The sequence below is a fragment of the Brachypodium distachyon genome, chromosome 3 (genome assembly GCF_000005505.3).
Source record: "Brachypodium distachyon strain Bd21 chromosome 3, Brachypodium_distachyon_v3.0, whole genome shotgun sequence".
Lineage (NCBI taxonomy): Eukaryota > Viridiplantae > Streptophyta > Magnoliopsida > Poales > Poaceae > Brachypodium > Brachypodium distachyon.
Window position 1 is genome coordinate 7,177,957 of NC_016133.3, and position 18,467 is coordinate 7,196,423.

An 18,467-nucleotide genomic window follows, 5' to 3' on the forward strand; every position below is an offset into this window, starting at 1 on the left:
CAGCAGTCCTAGTTTATCCAATTCAATGGTTTCGATTGTTGTCCAAATGGACTATGAAGGCTTTCAGGCTCAAATTTTCCTGTTAGAAAATGTCATGTTTCCTGCTGGAAGTCGTGATTTTTTTAGGTAGTTCATTCTTGCTCGTTGCAAATTTCAAACAAAATTCCTGACCTGCTACAATTAGGATACCGACATGATCATTGACCATTGTGCACCGAAATGATACATGCAGACAATGGCCAGACAGTGTGAAACCAAGAGTCCTCCGAAGTAGACAAAATAATGGATTAACAATGATGCATTGTTTACCGAGTCCCAAGCTTCTTCCAGTACTAGTCAAACAAACCAGTGAGGACAAAACAAATCAGCTCAGTGCTGCCGTCACAACTCACAACGGGGTGAAAGTTCGAAAAGTATCATGTTAGCCCAGCGCCACATGTCCGTGTCATATTGGATGCTATTTTCCAACTAGATGACCTTTGGAATATCGGCAGAACAACTAATGGCAAGTGGGGCCGACCATCATGATAAAGGGAATGTATTCTTTGCTCAACCACACCAACTAACATCATCTATTGCAAGAGGACCACGACATTGCAGGCAATTCATTGTCCTCAACTGTGGCTTTTACTCTCCCATAATATGATTGTTCTCTCCTCTGCCTTGCACCACATACATTGTTCATCATCCAGGTTCAGTTCATCTGGAAAGAATGATCAGAATTTCAGTTCGTCCCTTGGAAGAAATGATCAGAAATTCTGTTTTCAGAACAATCAAACTCTTTCATGTTTCCTGCTAAAGGGGGACAGAGTGACAGACAGATGACGGAAGTAGGTACGGGGTTCCAGAATTCACAGCCACTTGGCTAATACATGTATAATTTTGAGGGGGAAGGTAAATACGAGACTTGAAACCTCCTGCCGGGAACATTGACACAATTACATTCACAGTACAAGATGTGGAACACTTACAGGCACACTACAGTACGACACCACTAAACATGGGAGAAATTGCATACGTGGGGCAGGGTTTTTCAATCAGCATCAATTACTTAACAATACACCACCCAATTAGCTCCAGCCATGGCTTCCTGGATAATCCTGAGTTCCTGACCACCATGGCCCCCTTGTAATGGTGCTGGAGCATTGATGTAATGGGCTGGCTGCACAAACACACACCGCCTAATATGAACACAATGGCGCCAGCTCATCTTTGGCTTTCCAATAATGGTCATCAGATTCTACTTCTAAAATGTGAGAGCATGCAGGTTGCCTCTTGGCACAAACAAGCATTAGCGGCGTGCAGAGTAAAACCGTGCAACATTCCCTATCATCCAGTGGCAGGCGAGCTGAACCCACAATGTCGCTTAGCATGTTCTGGTATCATCCTGCTGATGAGCTCGGGTGAAACATTAGCTAGCTGCACATAAGCAAGCAAACAAATATGTTAGTCACTGCCCTGGCTTGCATGCCTAAAATAGCATTGCATGAAGGACAAGAATAGTCGTACAAACCATTGCCTAGATTATAGTAAACAACTGGTGCTAGGTAGGAGTAATAAGGTATATCTGGCTTTGAATAACTTACTTCCTGTTTGAAGTTGAATAATGGAGGGAATGGGCGTCCGTTTGGCAACCTTGCATGGGGCTCTCACAATTCATCAAAGAATGGATGCGTACATGCTTCGAGCTGTAATGATAATCAAGTCAGCAATGAACTGAACATAGAGGAGCACTTGAACAAATGAACATACACTGTATAAAATTATGAGAGCATAGGGCATTGACGATGTAGGACTCACAACATGGCATAGACACCCATGGCCACAAGTGAGAATACAAGCATTTAATATGGTTAGATTAGATAACTTGACCAACATAATCTAGTGAAAGTTGTAACGCCAATTAGGTAAAACATGTCAGAACAATCCAAGAGAATTTCATAGAGCAGTCAGGTCAAATATTATCTTCCCTTTCTGAGGATACTAGCTAAATATCCGTACGTTGCTATGGATAAAACAAGTTAGACTACTTAAAAACAAATTAGACCAAAAACACACAATTATATATTAGTGGCACTTGCTAGTAATTTTATCCCAACTTTCGTGACAAATATTATCACCATCTCGGTCTTTTGTAATATATTTAATTATTTACGTTAGGAGAGGCAAGGTTTTTTTACAATAGAATGAGATGAGGAGGTGACGGACGGTGACAGACCACCGCCACCAATTGGCTCTTTTATAGGAACAGGAGTAAGATCCGTTCGCCCTTAAGTAGAATATCAGACAAAAAAAACATAATGGTGCTATCCAATCCAAATCCAATCAACAACACTAGTTTATGAAATAAACATAAGAGGTCAAATAAAATAAATGATACAACATGATGGCGAATATAAACAGAAAACAACAAGCTGAAGAGGACTGATCAAGTTGGGAGAAATAATTAATGCCACTATTGGGTAGATGGCTTCTTTAGTTGACGTGAACAAGTCAAACTGGAAATGAGAAACTCACAGCAGTGCATCGTAGATTTGGTGAATACTGAAGAAGTCGTGATGCTAAGTCTATTGCTTCTGGAGGCATTCGTTTGTGGAAAATCTGTAACATAAAACATGTTAGAAGTTAGTTGCAATGCGCCATATCATCAACACATGAATTGATGTTGTAAATGACTAAAATACATACCTTGTGCCATGGATGGGCTTTTATCTGCGGAAATCTAAATTCTGTGTAGTTGGGATTCATACAACGGATTTCCTCACGTGTTGGAGTACCAAGAACCTGTCAGCAAAGAAACCTCATTCAGTTCATGAAAATACTGCAGCAACAGCATTCTCTATAATAAATGTGCTGCAAAGGATGGTATAAAATGAAGTACCTTTATTATCTCAACAAGTTGATCCACTGCACTTTCACCAGGAAATAGAGGCTGATAAATTAGATATGATTAGCCCTGTTTGCTACTCAGGTGGATAATAACCAGATGGTGCAGAAAAGACATTCAACAAAGAAATCATACACAAAAGCTAACCTGGCCAAGAAGCAACTCAGCAAGAACGCATCCGGCTGACCATATATCAACTGATGTTGTGTACTCGGTTGCCCCGAATATCAGCTCTGGAGCACGGTAATAACGTGAGCATATGTATGATATGTTTGCTTCACCTTTAACCTAATGGGTAGTGGAAGAAATTAGAATTTCCTTACACATTCAAAAGCTCATGATGTATATAATAAAAAATAAAAAAGCTAGAGAATCTGAAAATAAACAACAGTACAATGTTAAAAACTGTCCTATTGGATACTGATAATTCATTGTATTGGTCCTTCTTTTACCACAGTAAAACAAAAAAAGAGAAAATACCACAGTAATATGAGCTTTATGAAGTAATGCATTCATACCAATTTCTAATTGGTACTTTCAAAAGCAGCAATGAGAAGTATGTAGCTTCCTTAATCTTAGTCACTATACTTATTTCATTGCCTCTACAACTAAAATCATGCAAATAACTTGTCAAATTGCTGAATTACATCATCTTGCAAACCATAAAGGAGCACCCTAATATACATTAAACATGCTACAGGAATGAATGGTGCATTTACTTACCAACATTTTGGCACTCCCAAAATCACATATTTTGACTTGGTGAGTCAGAGGATCCACCTATCAAAACCAATAGAATCAGCACATAATCATATCTTGCCAACCAAAAGTAGCATGACAAGAACATACCAAAATATTCTGAGGCTTCACATCCCTGTGGCAAACTTCAGGCACAGTATGAATGTAGGCTAAACCACGAAATATCTGCATGCCAAAACCAAGCAATATCACCATCACAACACAGACTATGCCAACTCTGTCAGGAAACTAGTAAGAAGCTACAAAAACTTGATATGTCTTTTACCTGGTACACATAGAGTTTGACATATATCAGTGGCATCCTTTGTTTCATATTGCTATAATGTTTCAACACACGATACAATGACTCAGGAACAAACTCCATGACCAAGTTCAGGAAAAGTTCGTCTCTGCTTGTGGTAGAGAAGAAGCAATGCTTCAAAGAAATGACATTGCAATGGTCCATTGATCGCATTATTTGCAACTCCGTATTCTTGTAATGCTTGTCCTGTAAGACCTTCTTAATGGCAACAGTCTCACATGTCTCCAAACATTTTGCCTGAATGCAAACACAAGAGCACCATTCCAGAATAAGAGGCAAATTAATCAAGGAAACTTAAAATGAAGCAACTAGGAATGTACCTGGAAGACGATTCCAAATGATCCAGTTCCCACAACTCGCTCTGCCATGTAGCTAATAGTCTACGGAGCAGAAAAGAACAATCCAAGTTAGGCCGGTTATCACTTAATCCAGTAATTTATTGTGAATTTTGTGTCTCTGCGAAATTACCCTTTTAGGCTCTCCATTCTTCCCTCCAATCGTTGTAGAAATTACGTGACCAGTGACTGGATCACTCCCTTGGATAATAGAGGCACCATGCTGCCATGTGGTGACAATCATAAGGCAAGTGCAAGTCAGCTCATAAACGAAGCAAGCAAACCCAGTAAAACAAACACGAACCAACAACCATGTCTGCAACATCCAATGATTGAAATGTCTAAAACGGCAATGCATGACAAATGGCTGAAATGCAGTAGAACTATTAACCCTCGTAGCTGCACACAGGATGCTTGCATTACACTGCAATTCAGGAAATCCTTATCCATACAAGTAAATGAGAGTTCCAACAAGACTACAAGATGACTCATTAACCTTACCAACCAGCTGAAAACCCTAGGCAGGAATAAGGAATTGAAAGTCTCAATTCAATGGTCAGACATCCATAAATAACTGATTGAATTGCCCACCCATGTAGAACATCTAAGACAGTAGTACTCCTGTCTTAGATTTGGCAGCAGGAGACGAGAATACGATATGCTTGCATGGTGCACACGCAAAGACCAGCGCCAAAGCGAACTAGCGCCATTTTCCCTCCTAGCCAAGTAAAGCTACTCTCTGCGACTCTGCGCCCCCCTAATCAAACCTCAATTGACCTCGAGACTGGGGGCAAAAACTTGGGGGGAAATCCCGCAGATCTACGAGTGGTCCAAACTACCGAACGATGAGCAGAAAAAAAATACTAAACGGCAGAAGCAACAGGGGAAATATGGGTGGCCAGAAGCGCTCCCTCCGGCAGGCCGCCGAGGATACGGTGACAGGTCGCTCACCTTCTCCTCCAGGGGTGCCGCGGCGGCGTGCGGCTGGTCGACCTGCATCAGGTCAGGTGGCGCGCCGGCGCTGGCAGGGTGGGTCCCGCCAGGCAGCGTCGCCATGTGCGCAGGGCGGACGGGGATGCCAAAATGGAGCTCCTTCTCTGTGCTCTCTCTCTCTCCCCCTCGCCTTGCTTCTGCTCTCGCCGTCTCTCTTCTCTTCCCTTGTTTTCTCTCTCCTAGCACTCGTTGAGGAACCGGGTTGGAGGGAGTCACACTGCTTGCCTTTTTTCCGCTTGTATTTTATTCCCTTCTTCCTCCACCCACTACGGGAAGAAGCGTTTGTTTTTTCCGGACAAGGAAAGGGCGGCTTCGAAAATAGCCGGCGGGTTGAGCTGTCGGCCTGCCGCCAACCTTTGCACCCGAGTCCCTGCAAGAGTTTGCTTGTGATTAGAAGGATATTTCGGGGGTTTCTGCGAATAGCCGAATACTGTTGGGGACATGGGCATCTTCTATATCTAAGTAGAACCAACCCACTACTCCCTCTGTCCAGGAAAGGATGTCGCGTCCTCCTCCACCTCCAGTGCAATTCAAATTTTGCAAAAAATTCCCCCAAACGTTTGGATCATTTGAAATTTGGAATTCAAACCTGAAATTCAAAACCAAATCTTCCCATATCACTGCCCTCCGTCTTCGTCCCGCTGTCGTCGCGCCGCCGGAGGCAAGCAGAGCTCCCACCGGCCTCCCGCCAGAGCACGCAGACGCACAGATCCATCGTGCTGCCCTCCATGCCATCCGTCGCCTTCCCGCTGTCCTCGCGCCACCGGAGGCACGCGGAGCTCCCGCCGGCCTCCCGCCAGAGCTCGTGGACGCGCCGGGCGGAGGGCGGCCAGCCTGCTAGCCGCGCTCCCTCCTTCGTCTGCAGCCGCCTCCGCAGTTCCCTCCTCCGCAGCTCCCTCGCCGTCCACCGCCACTCCATCGACGACGAGGACCTGGACCTCTGAGGTCGCCGAGGACCTGGACGAGGACGAGGTCGCCGCCTTCCTCTGATCCTCAATTTCAATCCCTGCAGAGCCTGCGTCGGGTTCAATTTCACTGAACGAATACTGAGTACAAGGAAAATCATCATCGTTGCTAAAATTCAAGCTGCAGAGACCCGACTACAAGCAAAATTGAGACCCAGGTGCCTATCTTGGACATTCCAGAACTGAATTTGTGCCTGCACTGTGCTTACCTGAACTGAAGTTGGACAATTCACTGAACTGAAGCAAATTTGAGGCTGCAGCTGCGACTGAACCTGAACTGAACTGAAGTTGTGATTGAAGTCTCTGCAATTGTGCCTGAACCTGAACTGCAGTTGTAACAGCAGGTAAAATGAGTAACAAAGCACATGTTATTCAAGAAGAAGCTGCTCTTGGTTTGTCACTATTGTAATCTAGGAGTAGTACAATTTGGGATATTGTTGTAAGCTGATCTTGTTTTTGTAGCTATTCAGTTAACTACAGTATTGCACATCTCCTAGATTACTCATAGTTAAAGTATTACTCCTATTTACAGTATTACTCCTAGTTCAAGTATTGCTCCTAGTTCAAATATTACTCCTACAGTATTGCACATCTCCTACTCGACTGTTCTGAAATATTCATGGCTATCTTGTGACTGGATGTTAACTGAATTTAACTGCAGTTCACTGTACATGTCTGTTAACTTGATTCATTAATCATGCTTCTCTTTCTAACTAGAGTTACTGTTGACATGCCTTTACTCTAACTAGAGTTAACTGAATTTAATACTCCCTAGTTAACAGTTAATGATCGTGCATTGAAAGATTAAGAGACTAGAGTTAATTAACTGAATTTCAGCTCTGAGTTAACATTGATGTCTGAAACAATTGTTTATATATGTGTACAGCTTCAGTGTGGCATACTGCCTTGGCGTAGTACTAGCAGTGTTGCTGCCAACTCCAGCAGCATACTGGGCAGGTTCTGGGCACAGTTCAGAAACAGTTCTGAACTTTCTGTTAACTTAACTATTAACAACAGCAAATTCAGTTCAGCAAAGGAGAAGGTAACACTTGATTAATGATGTTGTTTTTAGTGTCTTTGCTGAAAAAATGTGTTTACAGTCTTGAAGTCACATATGCATAAACAGTTGACATGCTCTAGAGTTATTTTACTTGTTGACATGCATATACTTGTACTCCTAATATTGACTCACCTTGGTACTTATACTGCAGATTAAGGAACCATCTCCACCTCAAGTTCCCCAATGATGAAATTCGATGCTCTATCAGTGCTCTCCAATGAGTAAGTTTCAATAAGCTCTGACCTACAAGGACAAATTCATCATGTCAAGGAATAAAATTAACATTCTCTTTGCACAGCTATATGAAGGAACAAATTGCTGGCGACAAACTATGTAAGTTGATTTCGAAAAGGAAGACGCTACCCCATAGAGCATTGGATATGTGGAAATATAACAGGATGCACCGAAAGGATATCTTCTCTGAACCTATGGTACACGGTAAGCTACTATGCTCGATTAAGTTGTTGTACGGAGTATTCTTGTTCTCAAAAGGAACCATGTCATGCCCACAATCTCGCTCTTTTGCAGGAATGTGTACGGACCTACATAACACCTACACGGCTGAGTTCCCTCGGATTCTTCAAGAAGGTAATGCTGAGATTCCTCAAAAAGTTGCTCCTTTTGATTTGAAGGAGATTGCTCAAGAAGTTGCTCAAATTGCTCAAGAAGCCACTGCTCAAGAAGAAGCTGCTGTCCAGATTGCTCAAGAAGCTGCTGCTCAAGAAGAAGAAGCTGTCCAGATTGCTCAAGAAGAAGCTGCTGCCCAGATTGCTCAAGAAGCTGCTCAAGAAGAAGTTGCTCCTTTTGATTTGAATGAGATTGCTCCAGAAGCTGCTCAAGATATGGATGTTCAAGAAGAAGCTGCTCAAGAAGAAGCTGATGCTCAAGAACATCCAAAAGCAGAATTGACAAATGAGCAAAGGCATGCTGTCTACTTTGCTTTGGAGGTAATCAGGACTAGAGATGGAGAAATTCAAGCACAGGACAAGTATATCACTGCAGCCTTGATGGATACAAGTGTGCGGACTGTTGAGAGAATATGGGCCAAAGCCCTGGCACAGATTGCACGAGGTGAAGAAGTTAACGTATCAAATAAGAAGAAAGGTAATGTTGGCCGAAAAAAGAAAGACCTGGATCTGCCAAGGGTACTCACAATACCACTCAACAAAAGGAAGACCATTCGCAGTCTAGCAAAATCATTGGGTGTGTGCCACTCAACCTTACACCAAAGGTTTATGCTGGGTGATTTGAAACGACACAGAAGTAATTTAAAGCCTTCGATGATAGACGCAAACAAGATTAAGAGACTACAATTTTGCGTCTCGATGCTTGACGATGATGGCTTGACAACTCCTTGCCCTTTCTTCAAGAAAATGGACAATGTTGTCCACATCGATGAAAAGTGGTTCTACATGACCCGAATAAGCAACAACTACTATCTCCTTCCTGGTGAACCACGACCATTGCGCACAGTGCAGAATAAGAACAGCATTGGCAAAGTTATGTTCTTGACGGCTGTGGCGAAGCCAAGATTTGGTGAAGGTGGAGAGGTCACATTTGATGGAAAGATAAGCACCTGGGCCTTTGTCGAAGAGACGACTGCAAACACAGAGATAGGGGGACACTTGAAGTGAAATCAGTGACTGTTACACGTGATGTCATGAGAGAGTTCATTTGCAAGAAGGTCATTCCAGCTATCCAGGATCGGTGGCCAGATGAGGATGTAGGAAGAACAATCCTCATACAACAAGATAACGCTAAACCTCATCTCCTCCCTACTGATGATGCTTTTCAACGGGTCGTGGACGAGACTGATCTGGACATTAAGTTGATACAGCAGCCTCCAAACAGTCCGTACATGAATGTCCTCGACCTGTGCTTCTTCAGGTCCCTCCAGTCACTCACCGATAGCAGAGCACCAACAATTATCAAAGAACTAATAGAGGGTGTGGAGGAAGAATACAATAACTACGATGTCCAGAAGCTTGCTCGAAGCTTCATTACACTGCAGTACTGTATGACTGAGGCTATGAAAGTGGAAGGAGGAATTGGCTACGACCTCCCGCACAAGCATAAGGAGCGCGCAGAAGGGAAGCTACCATTTATCACGGCAGATTTACTGGCAAAAACCAAAGCACTTATAGAAGGACAGGCCGAGAAAGAAAATGTGAGGTAGAGAAAGGAAGAGAATGATAGTACTTGTGTGTACTTGTGTATGATATTACCATGTGTATGAAAACATTTACTCCCATTATGAAATGTGATGTGTTGGTATTAATATGAGAGTTCTGTTCATATTAATGATGAGAGAGGACATGGTTTAATGTTTTTGGCACAAGCTGTATTCTCTATATAATTAAAGTCTTTTTAATTTATTTGCTAGCTAACAATCTACAAGAGCTACAGCTAGCTACATGAACCTTCAGGAGTATATGAACTGTACTAGTCTTGAGCCCATGCCAAAAAGCTATTACTCATAGCAATAGTGTGCTTTAACATTTACTCCAAACTGAAATTTACATTCAGCTCAAGAAATACTCCAGCATTAAGTTTACCATCTCATTTTGCTCTTTCAGAGGAATATGTACAAAGACAAAGAACAATTTATGAGTACAGTAGATGTTTACCTTAACAGTATACTCAATCACAGACAAGACATGAACTTTGTCCTTCTTCTTTCTTTGAGAACATACTGCAGAAGGATAAAGGAGAATAAACAACAAAGAAACTGCAATAAAACAACAAGAATAGCTCCAATTTGTCTTCTAAGTATGTGAAAACACTAGCCTAAGTGAGGAATTTAGTCAGAAAATTGTGAAAAGTGATATTGTGTGATATTACTCAGAAAATTTAGTCCTAAAATTTAGCCAGGAGTATGTAAATTGTGGCAAAGCATCCACAAGAATTGAAGCAGAAAGAAACATGTTAAATTTACCAGATAAAAGGTCTTCTTTTGTGATACGGAGTACTCCATCTAACTTGCAGGAGATGGGGATCGATGGGGAAGCTTGCGGAGCTGGGGAACGACGAGGAAGAGGGCCCGCCGGTCCCCGAACGAGAGATCTCATCGGGACATCAACCACCCACTTCCGCGCCGCCGCCTACTTCCACGCTGCCGCCCGCCATGGAGGACAAAGGTGGAAGCTTCGTCCACCTCGTCGTACCGCAGCACCACATCACCAGCTCATCGACTCCGCCGGATTACGCCGAGCCACCCGAATCGCCGGCGCCGGATTTCAGATTTAGCAGCGGCGCGGGAGGAGGCGCGGGGGAGCAGCGTGGGGGGAGCCGTCCGAATCGAGGGAGGAGGCGCGGGGGAGCATCGCGGTGCAGGCGCGAGTGAGGCTTGGTGGCCGGCTCGGCGCGGTACGGGCGACGGGCGAGGCGCGGAGACGATGCGGAGCGTGAGACGACGGGAGGATCGCGATGCTTGTCGGAGAAAACGCGAGGGGGGTTTCGCAAATAAACGCACGCGACATCCTTTACGGACAGAGGGAGTACTGATTTCCGTAAACATGTATACACATTTATTTAGTAAAAAACTCATATTTTTTACATGCATGCATGTTACTTCCATGAAGCTATTCCCAATGTAATATTTTTCAATTTTAAATACTCTTTGTGTTAACTAGAAATTTCCACAACAACGTGCGGGGCATCATCTAATTTGGTCAATTCTTGGAACCTAGATTTCCACGACTAGGTGCTCCCGTATCTCATGTTGCCTGCGGCCTTTTCCAAGTTTTCAGAAATTGGGAAAATTTCGTACATACAGTTTATGTTGTGTATTGTGTTTCATCCAAAGAATTGACCATTAAGCATATGTGACATATGCAAAAGAAAAGAAGAGATAGGTGAGCGTAACTCAGGTGGTTGGTTCCTTGTGGTGTAGGCCCACCCAGGTTCAAGTCTCCAGCTTAACATGGGTGCTCGCATTCCCTGGATTTATTCTAGGAGCTAACGGTGCTCATAGGGATAGAGTGTGTGTGCGTGCTTGTGAGCGTCTGCGTCTGTGTTGTGTTTCCTCGAAAAAAAGTTTCATGTACTCTCTCTGATCCTAAATTGTCGTGGTTTTAGTTCAAATTTTGTACTAAAATCATGACAAGATTTTAGGATCGGGAAAATACATGCATCTACAACAGGCTGAATAATTTTCTGAGATACCAAATATTTTCTAGAAATTGTTCAATGTTTAACTATTTGTAAATGGGATAGCAAGTTATTTAAATACTCATGCAGACGCACAACTACGGTCACATAATATACTACTCCCTCCGTCCCATATTAAGTGACGAAATATTACATGTATCTAGACGTTTTTTGGGTATAGATACATTCATATTTAGACAAATTTTAGTCACTTAAATACTCATGCGGACGGGGATGCCAAAATGGAGCTCCTTCTCTGTGCTCTCTCTCTCCCCCTCGCCTTGCTTCTGCTCTCGCCGTCTCTCTTCTCTTCCCTTGTTTTCTCTCTCCTAGCACTCGTTGAGGAACCGGGTTGGAGGGAGTCACACTGCTTGCCTTTTTCCGCTTGTATTTTATTCCCTTCTTCCTCCACCCACTACGGGAAGAAGCGTTCGTTTTTTCCGGACAAGGAGAGGGCGGCTTTGAAAATAGCCGGCGGGTCGAGCTGTTGGCCTGCTGCCAACCTTTGCACCCGAGTCCCTGCAAGAGTTTGCTTGTGATTAGAAGGATATTTCGGGGGTTTCTGCGAATAGCCAAATACTGTTGGGGACATGGGTATCTTCCATATCTAAGTAGAACCAACCCACTACTAGATTTCTCTAAACATGCAAGCATACCACATCATCATATAATTAATTTGTTCACACCTATTTAGTGGAAAACTCATATTTTGACATGCATGCATGTTACTTCCATCAAGCTATTCCCACTAAGTGAAAAATGTAATATTTTTCAATTTTAAATACTCTTTGTGTTAACTAGAAATTTCCGCAACAACGTGCGGGGCATCATCTAATTTGGTCAATTCTTGGAACCTGGATTTCCATGACTAGGTGCTCCCGTATCTCATGTTGCCTGCGGCCTTTTCCAAGTTTTCATAAATTGGGAAAATTTCGTACATACAGTTTATATTGTATATTGTGTTTCATCCAAAGAATTGACCATTAAGCATATGTGACCTATGCCAAAGAAAAGAAGAGATAGGTAACTCATATTTGTCTAAATATATGAACGTATATATATATACACTAAAATACGTCTAGATATATGTAATATGTCGGCACTTAATATGGAACGGAGGGAGTATGAAAATTTTGAACTAATGTCCTTTCGGGGACATCCGATAAAAATTTGGACTAACGGAAATTTTGTCATAGTTTTGTGTTTCGTCATAATTACTTATAGATTTTATAAGTTTAAATGCCAAATTTATTTCCTGGATATTGTTTTGGGCCGAATGGGCTGTGAGGCAGGGCACTGTGGGGCGTATGGCATTGTGCTCCTTGCTGAAGCGGCTGGGCTATTGGGTATGTGCTTCGCGGGCTGGCTGGCGGAGTGGAGAAAAGGAGGAGAAGGAAAAAAAACTAAAAGGACCTCTCTCTTTTTGACCAAGAACTAAAAGGACCTTGCTTCACGGTCACGGCGGGCCAGCTGGGGCTGGGCCGTGCGCGCTGGAGGCCCAGCCAGGGCATGCAGGGATGCGGGAACTTGGTGAGAAGCTGGGCCGGCAGGACTTCCCTCAAAAAAAGCGCTGGGCCGGCAGGATTGGGAGGCAGGCCGCGCTGGGAAGGAAACTGGGTTCTGTGCGCGACAGAAGAGAGCGCCGGCACGCCGCAAGATGTTCGACGGGTTTCAATTTTGAGTTCTAACAGTGCATTTGGATGTAGATATTTAGGGGTGGAATTCGAAATTGGTATTCCCTAGCTCCAATTCAACCGTTTGGATGGTATTTCCTCCGTTCCATAAAGGTTGGCACGGATTTGAAATTCGTGCCAATCTTTATGAAACAGAGGAAGTATTAGAATTGAAGGCTGGAATTACTCCTCGATTCCAGGGTGACTTTCCCCCTACAGACAGCGCCTTCTCCCAATTCCGAGCCTTCCCCCCTCGGTTTTCCTTGAAATTCACCCCCGCGCTCCCCCCGCATTCTCACTTACCGATTCGTCTGACCAGAAAAACAAAACGAAAGACCTGCATCGACGCCGACGAGGCGGGCAGGCTAAGACCTCCATGGCTCCATCTACACCACCTCTCCCCGGTGCTCATCCCCATTACCCTCTCCCCACGGTGTGCCTCTCCATCTTCTGCTGCAACCGGCGACCGCCATCTTCTCCTCCAGATCCGACACGAGCCGCCGGCCACCACCCATCTCCTCTCCAGCCGCCGCCATCTCCATCTCCTCCCTCTCTTCCGGCTACCACCATCATCTCCATCTCCTCTGTCACCTCCGGCCCCCGCCCATCTCCTCTCCAGCTGCCGTAATCATGGAGATAGATGCACATGTTGTGAAATGTCAGTACGATAGATGTGTAGGAAGGTTATAAACTTTAAACATGCAAATTCCGAATTTTGTCCATCCAAACAAGAATTGGAATTGGTGCCTCGTTGAGATTCCATGAGCCAATTAAACGCACAACCAAACAGGAATTTGTATTCAAACCCAATTCAGTTTCCTGATGGAATTTGTATTCAACCCAATTCAATTCCAAGCCTCCCAATATCTACATCCAAACGAAGCCTAAAACAAAACATGCTCAACTCAAATGTTTCATTTCTGATTTCTTGGGCCCAATGTCGATGTGGTAGATGTGTGTTGTTATCTTGGAAGCATACACATGCATGATATTTTCTCCCTATCCAGTATACCAACTCGCTTCCCCATTTGCCGGTCTCTAAATCACATGTTTTCGATGATTTTCATGTCATCACCCTCTTGCCAATAAGATTGGAACGAAACATGACAATAATGCACAGACCGCTAAGAATCTACAACCACAAGATGATAGACTTGATGCCTCATCCTCCATCGAGAAGTGTGGAAGGATAAGGGTCTCTTTGATTCGCGTGATAGGAAAAACACATGAATAGGAAAACCGTAGGATTGCAATGTCATGCCTGTTTGAATCATACATGACTGTGGTTAGACCAATGTTTATTTGATAAGACACACGAAAAACAAATGAGTTTGAAAAAGAGGTTGGAGTGCATGGAAAATTTCCTGTGGAATGTAATGCAATGGAATCCCTAGGAAAATTTCCCATGGGCTTCAATCCTACAAATCAAACAACTCAAAGCTTATTCGGTTCGTAGGATTTTGAAATCATACTGATAGGAAAAATAGAGGATTGAGAAGCCATGCACACTTCAATCCTTAGGTCAAAATTCCTAAGGATTCAAATCCTTCAAAATTCCTATAAAAATCCTTTAAATCAAAGGAGCCCTAGCGGGGAAGCTGTTCATGGGTAACGGTAGGAAGAAAATACCTTGCATATCAACATTTCTGAAGGGCTATTCGGTTCAAAGAAATGTAAAATATAAAAAAAGGAGATACATAGAATTGTGGTAGGGTGGCACATGCCATCATAAGTAATGGTCTTTGCTTCATTTCTATTAAAAAAAAGAGGTTGGACCTAATGTTCATTTTCCTCCAAAAACATAAGAAACCAATAGTATTCCTAAGGAATCATTTGCCCCTTTCCTAAAAAATGAATGCATCTACAGTGAAATTTCCTATGAAATTCTCAATCCTTTAGACTTTCTATGAAAATCCTACGAAACGAAGGAGCCCTGAGTCAGCGCACTAGGCACCAGCGACGTCAGCCCTATTGAGTGGGACCAATCTATTAGGACCAAACAAAATTATTAAAAGGGTAAACCGTAAATTTCGTTGTCGCTGTTGCAAGTTACAAATAAAATGTGATACAGTACAACATTTTAAATAAAATAAGCATTGTCATAAATTTACAGACACGGGATAAAATAAAGTTCACTCAGTTTTTTTTTACTGACAACAGGTATCTTATCCATTGAACGTCGTTCTCATGTCCTCCGTCGTTGCGCAACCCTACCTCGCTGCATCATGAGGTCGAAAGGAGAGTTCATCGCCAGCCTCGCCATCCACCGCCTCTAGGCTCTAGCTGCACCATCCACCCCGTATCCAAAGGGAAATCACGGCGCACTTCTGACCCCCATGGCCAACGAAGAACAGCACGATCAGAGAAAAGGAGCGGACACCCACATCCTAGGCCACTCATCGACGAAGATGACAAAAAACGCACGAGGAACATCCGGGATTGTCTTTTTTACCGTTAGAGATAAGTGGGCCATGTGTGACTGAACCTTTTTCTCCCTGCTCTTTCAGTACACATTTAAATATAACCATGTCTGATTCAGTGCAGTAAATCGCACCTTTCTTAAAAAAAATAGGGAGTCGTTGAACCACATGCGTGTATGCGCCCCTGTTGAGTTACTTGTGTAGACTGCAGCCTGACAATGCAAATATTCCATTGAAATCGAGGGACAGGCGTCTCCTTTTTTTATATGAGAAAGTGGCAATGATTCTCCGCAACAACCTCACTAGGCTATAATCTGACTCATACATCGATCGTCCCGATTTTTGTAGCCACTTATGATAGCGGCTATTTTTTTTTTCTTTTGAGATCGAGGGATAGCGGCTAATTTTTGGAAGGAAGAGAAATAAGTAAATGAATTTATTTTTTCCAATTAAAATGGTCAAAAAAAATTTAAAATACGACATAAAAATAATCAGTATTTGTATGATAGAGCATATTTTTTTTCTCTGAATTGTAAGGTACTTTTAGGCACCAGTGTACATGCCTAGAGAGTAGAGATCAAGCCTCTCTCTGGTTAACTGTCAGCAGACACTGAACCTTCAACAGAGCTTTCAAACTACAGCGTCCTCCTCTGTTCCATTCTCGAGATAGCAGAGCGGCAATGCAAGCCTAACCTAAAGCTAACCAAGCATAGCACACACCCCGAATGGCACAGACCGCTTCACCCTCCTGCCGTCGCAACCTGCCGAATCGCATGTGCAGAGAGCCCAGCAACAGACCAAAACGCCGTCGGCGCAAGTGGGGAGCTATCTCTGTTCTCTGCACCCGATCGGAGCGTCGATCCACCAACTACGCAAAACATATGTACCGAACCTTACAAAACGTCAGATCGGACACCAGCTAGCAGGCAGCTGTGAAACCCGATCGACCCCGATAGATCGGTCGATCAAGTCCACATCGATGGATCCGGATCGTCTGGGTCAGCGTGTGCGCGCACGTGTACGGATCTCTGTCCAACGTGTTCGGCCAGCGCGCTCTGCTTTGGACTCCTCTGCCAAGTTGCATGCATGATAGAGCCAGGGGTAGATCATTCATCATTTTTTTACTAGGATGATAGGTCTAGGCTACTGCTGAGCCTAGATGGTGTGCCTGACCCAGCTATGTTTTTTTTTAAACACGGTACAGATGCAACCACTCACACACGCACGATACACTTACCCCTATGAACGCACGTACGCACGTTCTATCTTTATGAGCACCTCCGAGAAATCGAGCCACCGGTCGATCATTTTGAGATTGACGAAATCACCACAGACGTCTCGCAATTGACGGGTACGTCACTCCCACAAAAGTACAATGCCGGTTAAAGCCTGGAATAAATCCAGGAAATGCGAGCACCCATGCCAAGTCTGGAACTTGAATCTGGAGAAATGTCGCACCCCCGAGCTATGTTGATCATGGAGAAATATCACCGGATAGCCAAGTAACGGTGGATGTAAACATGGAACTATCTCCGTCCAACAATACAAAGCTCTGGAACTCGAGCCCAATTCCAATACCACACGGATTGGCATTCCCATCTCAATTCAATTCCTGTCTTCAATACCTACTTCAAAAAATGTCTTAGAGTTTCTTTGGCTAAAGTTTTGGCTTCATTAATATGTGACTAACGTAATCAGTCGTAGCTATAGACAGATTTTTTTAATACGAATAAAATGATGTCAATGTTATGCCTTGTAAATCTATTATATATCAAAATGCATGATGGTTAACCAGAAAAAAGATAGGATTCTATAACCATCATCATGGTTCATCCGCTAACACATTTTTTTAATTAGCAATTATCTTATTTGGTATCGCTAGAAGAAAACCATCGCATTGGTTGTTTCCACTGGAGCACCAGCACCAAGATGATAATACCTATTACCTCCGTTCCAGTTCTAGTTCAAAACCGTGCTAATCTTTATGAAACGAAAAGAGTAACTATCTAATGGGCTAATTAACCAGCAAAGCAATCAATTGAAGAAAGAAAAAAAGGGGTTTAGCTAGCAGCCAGCTAGCTAGCACATCATGCATGTCGTTTGCGTGCATGGACATGGTTAAGGCAAGGGAAAGGGGAAGGGGTATTGCTAATGAAAAAGGTGGTAACAAAGCTGGAGATGCGCTCGATGATTAGCACGAAGGCTCCTAATTACAACAGCCCACATGGGCGTTGGGGAGGATGATAGCGCCAGGGCGCCAGCCCAACCAGAAGCAAAATACTGCGCCAATCATCCACCGTCCGATGCGGGGGAGATACAGACACGTATGTACGTACTCTAGTCAGCAGCACTCGCGTACGTCTCGCGGCTACGGCAATCATCCTTAGCCTTCAAAAGTGAACATTTGAGGTAGGCCAGGCCGGCCGGCCGCCTGAGGGGACACCTACCCACCTACCTACTCGATCACTTGGATTCTTGCTTTTCTGCAACGGCCAAAAATATTGGCAATTCTAGGGAAGGTATTAGCCGTATGTACAAGGTTGGACGTTAAGAGAAACTATATCTATACCAATATATTAAATTGGAGTTGGTGGTGATGGTATGGATGCCACAGTAGGTTAATTTCATTAAGATTACAACCAATATGCCGCTGCCTGTTTTTTTTCTCCAGCTTTTTCACGATTTCTCCTACTCCGTCTTACCACTGACGCCACCATACCTGCATGCCGACCTTGACAGCGCCATGAGTTGCCTACACAGAAAATAAAAATAAATAGTTTGTGATTTTGTTGACCCGTAGCAACTCGCGGGCACACCTGCTAGTATAAATTAGTACGACATTACCTCTATTTTTAAATATAAGATGTTTTAGTTTTGTTCTAAGTCAAACATCTTAAAATTTAATCAAATTCGTAGAAAAGGATA

The 18,467-nt window shown here is 43.5% G+C and overlaps 1 protein-coding gene across 1 annotated transcript; it reads right to left on the reverse strand.

Moving 5' to 3' along the window:
• Positions 1–746: 746 nt before the first annotated feature.
• On the reverse strand, positions 747–10,747 carry LOC100835733 (shaggy-related protein kinase eta). Its single transcript, XM_014901188.2, has 15 exons — positions 10,236–10,747; positions 7,433–7,543; positions 6,450–6,566; positions 5,865–6,310; positions 4,416–4,505; positions 4,268–4,327; positions 3,912–4,184; positions 3,737–3,811; positions 3,611–3,667; positions 3,035–3,175; positions 2,882–2,932; positions 2,689–2,784; positions 2,518–2,601; positions 1,587–1,688; positions 747–1,419 (listed from the first exon to the last, which is right to left on the reverse strand). Exons 1-14 carry the CDS (start codon positions 10,366–10,368, stop codon positions 1,650–1,652), a joined length of 1,773 nt encoding a protein of 590 aa, XP_014756674.1. The 5' UTR covers positions 10,369–10,747; the 3' UTR covers positions 747–1,419; positions 1,587–1,649.
• Positions 10,748–18,467: the final 7,720 nt, after the last annotated feature.